We start from the raw sequence: 7160 nt of genomic DNA on the forward strand, positions 1-7160 counted from the left end.
GCCAGGGAGTCTGCTTCTCCCTCTGCCCCTCCCCCCTCTCATGTGCTCTCTCTCATTCTCTCTCTCTGAAATGGATAAATAAAATCTTTAAAAAAAAAAAAAAAAGAGGGGTTGGGACCCTCCCTGAAATCAGAGAATCTCCAACTGGCCTTGAAGAAGTAAGATGCCATGTTGTGAGAGGGCCAATGGAAGGGGCCATGTGACAAGGACTTGAGGGTGGCCTCTGGTTGCTGAGGATGATCCCCACTGACAGCTAGAAGGAAAAGAGGGACTTTTTTTTTTTTTTAAAGATTTTATTTATTTATTTGACAGAGAGAGAGACAGTGAGAGAGGGAACACAAGCAGGGGGAGTGAGAGAGGGAGAAGCAGGCTTCCTGCGGAGCAGGGAGCCCGATGCGGGGCTCGATCCCAGGACCCTGGGATCATGACCTGAGCCAAAGGCAGACGCTTAACAACCGAGCCACCCAGGCACCCAAGAGGGACTTTAATCGCCTTTCCAACCAGGGCCTGGCAGAATGGCTCCTGAGAAGAAGGGTGGCGAGAAGAAGGGCCGTTCTGCCATCGACGAGGTAGTGACCAGAGAATACACCATCAACATTCACAAGCACATCCATGGAGTGGGTGTCAAGAAGCGTGCCCCTCGGGCACTCAGAGAGATCTGGAAATTTGCCACGAAGGAGATGGGAACTCCAGGTGTGCGCTTTGACACCAGGCTCAAGAAAGCTGTCTGGGCCAAAGGAATAAGGAATGTTCCATACCATATCCGTGTGCGGTTGTCCAGAAAACATAACGAGGATGAAGATTCACCAAACAAGCTCTACACACTGGTTACCTATGTACCTGTCACCGCTTTCAAAAATCTATAGACAGTTAATGTGGATGAGAACTAATCGCTGATTGTCAAATAAAGGTATAAAACTGCAAAAAAAAAAAAAAAAAGAGGGACTTTAATCATACAGGCACAAGGAACTAAATTCTGCCAATAACCACATGAACTTGGAAGAGTACCAAGCTCCAGAAAGGCATGCAGCCAAAAGACACCTTGATTACAACCTGATGAGACCCCGAGCAGAGGATCTAGCTAAGCAGTGCCTGGACTCCTGACACACAGAAACTATGAGGTAATAAATGTTTGTTGTTTAAGCCACTAAGTTTGCGGTAATTTGCTAGGTGACAAATTAGGAGAAAACGAGTACCAGCCCCCTCCTGAGAATGAATGAATCATCCTCTGGACTCCACTCTTGCCACTGTTATAACCCCAGCTCCTACCGTGCCTGGGTGGCTCAGTCGGTTAAGCGGCTGCCTTCGGCTCAGGTCATGATCCCAGGGTCCTGGGATCAAGCCCCGCTTCGGGCTCCCTGCTCTGCGGGGATCCTGCTTCTCCCTCTCCCTCTGCTGCTCCCCCTGCTTGTGCTCTTGCTCTCTCTATCAAATAAATAAATAAAATCTTTAAAAAAAAATCCCTCCCCCTCACACTATAGCATGATCTTGCCCGCACTTCTGTCAACCCCATTATCACTGCAAGCCCGGTCTCAGTCCTCTCTGGGCCTGGCACCCACCAGGATCTGGAAGCCAGTAAGTAATAGTGGTAGTGAAGCTATACATGTTTGTTGAGTTCCCATCGTGCAAAACCAATCGCTTTCATCTCCATTCACTGACTATTTTAAGCAGGAGCAATCTTTTTGACCTCATATGTGAGCAGGCCTGGCTCAATTCTCCATGACAGTTTGTATTAATGTAATGCATCTCATAATGGCCCCTGAAACAATCTATTGTTTCAGAGCTCCCCTCTAGCTTTAGGCTATCATGTTTCCCTGGATGTGCTGGGAACATCAGATCCTCTGTAACAGCATCTTTGAAATTGCATGTAATGATGCTAATCCTTAGCAGGCTGTGGGCCCCTGGCAAGATTGTACTTAAATTCTCAGGTCTCAACTCTTAGCCAAATCTCGTCTCGCCCAGGGGCCTCTAGGACCTCCCCCAAAGCACACCAAAGCATCTCTGCTTAGCTGTTAGCCAACAGCCTCTGTATCTCCTGTGGATGGTATGGGTTTCATTGTTGCAAAGACGCTTACACCGGCCCCTCCATGGGTCCTGACGTTGGTTTAGAAATTACTGTCACTGAAGCCCACATATGACCATAGAAACAGGGGACAGGTCTATGAGGTTGATTTGCCTAATTCCTAGCCTGCCTTATGTACACACGTAAACACAGACCCAGACATGCATCACATACGCGCCTTCTTTATTGGCTCCACCAATAATATAAAATACCTGTAACAGGGGACAGAGCTTTATAGTTCTCTTTGTGTAAAAAGATTTATGGAGTAAAAAGCTCCTGACTGGGACTCTGGGTACACCCAAGGCACACATTTCCATTACCACCATTTTGCAACCCTGGCCAGAATTTCCTTTGGCCTTAGGAAGAAGAAGGAGGGATTTCTCACGGATCAGGGAATCCAAGCCAAGGACCCTGGGGGCAGGGACAGAAGGGGAAATGAGTGGGGCCGACAGGCAAACTCTGTGCCTTTGTTTTAGACATTCCTGATGCTTACTGGATATAGACACCTTTCTCTGAGTGGTTCCCTTGCATGCAAAATGGGCACAATAATCACTTACCTCATGGGATTGTTTGAAGGGTGACAGGAAAAAGCGCATGTCAGGCACACAGCCTATAAAGCCTGGCGTACAGAAAGCCACCCAATGCCCTTCAGCTAGTATGATCATTTGGCTCGTAATCAGGCTCAAAGGGGGTCTTCTAGGGTCTCAGACATCGGATGGTAATTGGCCTGCCCCCAGAGTTGTCGGTTGCTCGTTTGGGTCTTAGGGTCTGTCTGGAAGGTGAGCAGGTCTGATGGACACCTCATTATAGCCTGTTCCCCAGTCACCTCACCCCCACGGCGGGAGTGGCGAAGAAGGCATTAGGCAAGAACCCCAGTGAGTGAGACAATAGGTGGGAATGATGAAACAGGAAGTGTGGTTTGTAAGCAAGTACCAGCAGAAAACCACTCATGGAGAATACCTACCTCGGGCCGCTGATTGGGTCTGAGCCATCACTCGACTCAAGCTTCTACGGGAAGGTCTGTGCCAGTGCCCAAAAGTTAAAGAACGCGGCCCTTAGGTCACCAGGGAAATAGACTTAGTTGGAGACCAAGGACTCATTTGAGACAGCACAGGCTTTGGCCTTCTGGGTTCAAATCTTGGGTCACCCCATTATTATGTGACCTTGGGCCCATTATTCAACCTCTCCGAGCCTCAGCTTCCTTATCTTTGAAAGAGGCAGGGCTTTGGGAAGGTTCATTACGATAACATGCAAAGAGCCTAGCACAGGGCCTGGCCCACTCCATAAACATGTGCTCCCTCCCACTTCCCCTCCCAGGTGTCTGGGACACCTCCACCCCTTCCGTGTCGCCTGGCTGAAGACAGTTGACCACTACCTGCTCCCCGGAATGGAGCCGGTTCTGGATTATTTGATATTGCCACACATCTGGCCTTATCACCGGTTATTGACTGCAATGCCCGGCTGCTCTCTGCTCCACCTGGCTCCTTCCTGCCAGGTGGCTTCTCCTGATGCACTTGGACAGTGATGAAGGGTTGGGCCAGATCGCAGGGTGGCACGAGGATTGATGTGAAAAGGTTTCTACTTAATATTCTGAACTTATGGGAGGGAATAACTTTAAAGATTTTTATTTATTTCTGAGAGAGAGAACGAGCTGGGGGGAAGCGCAGAGGGAGAGAGCCAAGCAGACTCCCCGCTGAGCAGGGAGCCCGATGCGGGGCTCGATCCCAGGACCCTGAGATCATGACCTGAGCCGAAGGCAGACGCTTAACCGACGGAGCCACTCAGGCGCCCTGGGAAGGAATTACTTTAAAAATGTATATGTAGGGGCGCCTGGGTGGCTCCGTTGGTTAGGCGACTGCCTTCGGCTCAGGTCATGATCCTGGAGTCCCTGGATCGAGTCCCGCATCTGGCTCCCTGCTCGGCAGGGAGTCTGCTTCTCCCTCTCCCACTCCCCGTTTGTGTTCCCTCTCTCGCTGTGTCTTTCTCTGTCAAATAAATAAATAAAATCTTTAAAAAAAAAAATGTATATGTATACCCGTGCCTGTAATAGGCATCCCCTGCACAAGCCCAAGGTGCCCAGGCCCCATCCTCCTTATAAAAGCCCTGCCTGGTCCTCCCTCCACCATTTCTGTGGTTCCCAGGCTTCTCTTCAGGATTCTCTGCGGTTCCTCTTCCTTGGCACATCTAAGTATTGCAATTCCAAGGGTTCCACCCTCAGCCCTCTTCTCATCCTCCTCCACATGCTCCCTGGGTGATCTCACCCATCACCACAACAATTCCCGCTTGATTTCCTAATCCATCTGTCCCATTCACACTCCCTTTCTGACCACAGATCTGTATATACAGCTGCCCTTGGAACATTTCCACCTGTGGTTCCACAGCCCCTCAGGCTCAATCCCCTCAACACCCACCTAATTCTTCTATATTTTGTGCCCCAGTAAAGGGCACTCCATGAAAATCCAGAAGCCTAAGCAAACCTCCCATTATGGTCCCCAACGTCTGTCAATTCTATTACCCTAGTCTCTCTTGAGTGGGTCCTCTCCTTTCTATCTTCATTCCGCAGCCCACACCCAGGCTGTTGTCCTTGGGGCTCACCCCTACCCCCCCGCCCCAGTACTGAGACCACTGCCTGAACAGGCTCTTTGCCTCCCAGCTTCATTCTCTTTAATTGTTCTAGCCTGTACGGGGCTGGTGTGGTCAGTAGAGCATGTGACTCTTAATCATGGGGTCTTGAGTTCGAGCCTCATGTTGGGTGTACAGATTACTTAAAAATAGATTAATAAAAATAAAAATATAATTGTTCCTAGAGAGATCTTTCTAAAATGCAGATCTCCTCCTCAAATCCCTCAAGCCCTCTAGGTCAGTCAGGGTCCAGCCAGGGAACTGAAATCACACCAGCAATTCTAACAGAGCTCGGTTAAGATTTCAGATTAGTCTTTCAGATCAATAGTTTACGAAGTCTAAAGTTATCAGCTAAGACACTGAAAAGACAGGAAGAGCTCAAGTACCAAGGAGGTGGCGACCATCGGTAGGGGGCACTGGCCCCCGCCAGGGCTGAGAGAACGAACAGAAGAGGTTGGGATAATTTATTCCATTACCTTTTTTTTTTTTAAAGATTTTATTTATCTATCTATTTATTATTAGAGAGAGCAAGCGCACAAGTAGGCAGAGCGGCAGGCAGAGGGAGAAGGAGAAGCAGGCTCCCCACTGAGCAGAGAGCCCAATGCAGAACTCCATCCCAGGACCCTGGGATCATGACCCAAGCCAAAGGCAGACGCTTAACTGACTGAGCCACCCAGGTCCCTATTCCATTACCTTAATGATGAGAAACAAACTAGTTTGATACGCAAAACCCTCCTTGTGGCGCCCACTTATCTGCCTGGCCTTCCCTCTGGACACAGCACTGCCGCCCCCATCCTCAGACCAAGCCTGTGGTCCTTCCGCTCTCAAACTTCCAAGCTTTTCAAGCACCTGGGTGGCTCAGTCGGTTAGGTGGCTGCCTTGGGCTCAGGTCATGATCCCAAGGTCCTGGGTTGAGTCCTACATCAGGCTCTCTGCTCAGCGGGGAGTCTGCTTCTCCCTCTCCCTCTGCCTGCTGCTCCCCCTGCTTGTGCTCTCTCTCTCTATGTCAAATAAATAAATAAAATCTTTAAAAAAAACACAAAACTTCCAAGCTTTTCTACCTGTGCTGGCACCCCCTGAAATGAAATGCGGCTCTCCACTCTTTTCTGTAAGCCATCCCTCAAGAAAGGCTCAAGGAGGCTTCGTATCACTTTGAGCGCCTTTCCTGACTACTGCGCCCGCTTCGGGCAGGTCCGGTGGCCCCTTTCTTAAGGGTTTCCATAACATCCTGGTCACGTTACTGTCACATCACACTGGATTCTCATTGTCATTTTAGCCATCTATGAGTGCTGTAGGGCAGGACAGAGGCAGTCTCTTTGTCCTCTTTGCATTCTCTGCTTTCAATACAATGCCTGGCACATAGTATGTGCTCAATACATGGCTGAGTGTTAAAATCAGACCCACCGGGGCGCCTGGGTGGCTCAGATGGTTAAGCGTCTGCCTTCAGCTCGGGTCGTGATCCCGGGGTCCTGGGATCGAGTCCCGCATCGGGCTCCCTGCTGGGCGGGGAGCCTGCTTCTCCCTCTGCCTCTGCCTCTCTCTCTCTGACTTTCATGAATAAATAAACAAAACATTTAAAAATAAATAAATAAAATAAAATAAAATCAGACCCACCTTGCCTCTCGCATAGATAATAATCTCCTGCCTGCTTTCCCTATTAAATCCATCCTTGCTAAGGGCAGCTCTGATCACATCTGTCCAATGATCAAAAAGTCTTCAGTGGCTCCCCATTGTCTGAGGAATAAAGTCCAAACTCCTTAGCATACTGTCTGGAGCTTGTCTCTGATCTTCTTATCTAGGTTTATTGCCCACTACACCTCTGCACATACCATGTGCCCCTCCCATACCAGGCCACCCACTATTTCCTCAGTACCTTGAACTCTTTCCCTCCGGATCAGAGTTCACTCTGTTACCTTCACCAGGAACGCCACTGGGGGCTACCCTTGGCACCCTGTTGCAATGCTCCCCGACTTCAAACCTAGTTCATTGGGCGTCCACTTCAAGAAACCTTCCTACATCCTCCTTTGGTGATGGGGGATAAACAGTCCACCGTTTAACAGGACCTTCATGTCCTTGTGGGGTCTGGCCCCTGTTCCCTGGTCTCACCGTATCCTTTTCCACTCTCCTCCTTGCTCTGTCTGCCCTGGAATGCTAGTCTTCTGTGCTTCCTGGGATGCGCTGTGCTCTTTCGCACCACTGAGCCATTGTGCAAGCTGTTCCCTCTGCCTGGGTGGATGTGCCTGTCTGCCCTTCACCTCCCTCTCTTTCCTGAACCCCAAACCAAGTGAGTGTTCTCTATAACACACTCTCCCAACACCCTGTGTTTGTCCTTTTCTTCAGCTACTGTCCCTATGTCTATTGCTAGACCGTATGCTGCATGAAAGTAGGGCCTATATGTGTCCTGGTTATCATTACACCCCAGCACTTAGCACGGTGACTGGTGCTCACTAGAGACTCAGTCAGTGTAATAAGTGCT

General features: G+C 49.6%; 1 protein-coding gene across 1 annotated transcript; it reads left to right on the top strand.

The window, feature by feature from the left end:
• The first annotated feature begins 515 nt into the window (after positions 1-515).
• On the top strand, positions 516-939 carry LOC118002183 (60S ribosomal protein L31-like). Its single transcript, XM_034992488.1, has one exon. The coding sequence runs from the start codon at positions 516-518 to the stop codon at positions 864-866; it is 351 nt and encodes a 116-aa protein (XP_034848379.1). The 3' UTR covers positions 867-939.
• Positions 940-7160: the final 6221 nt, after the last annotated feature.

The sequence above is a fragment of the Mirounga leonina genome, unplaced genomic scaffold (assembly GCF_011800145.1).
Source record: "Mirounga leonina isolate KUSES-001 unplaced genomic scaffold, KU_Mleo_1.0 Mir_82, whole genome shotgun sequence".
NCBI classification, from domain to species: Eukaryota; Metazoa; Chordata; class Mammalia; order Carnivora; family Phocidae; genus Mirounga; species Mirounga leonina.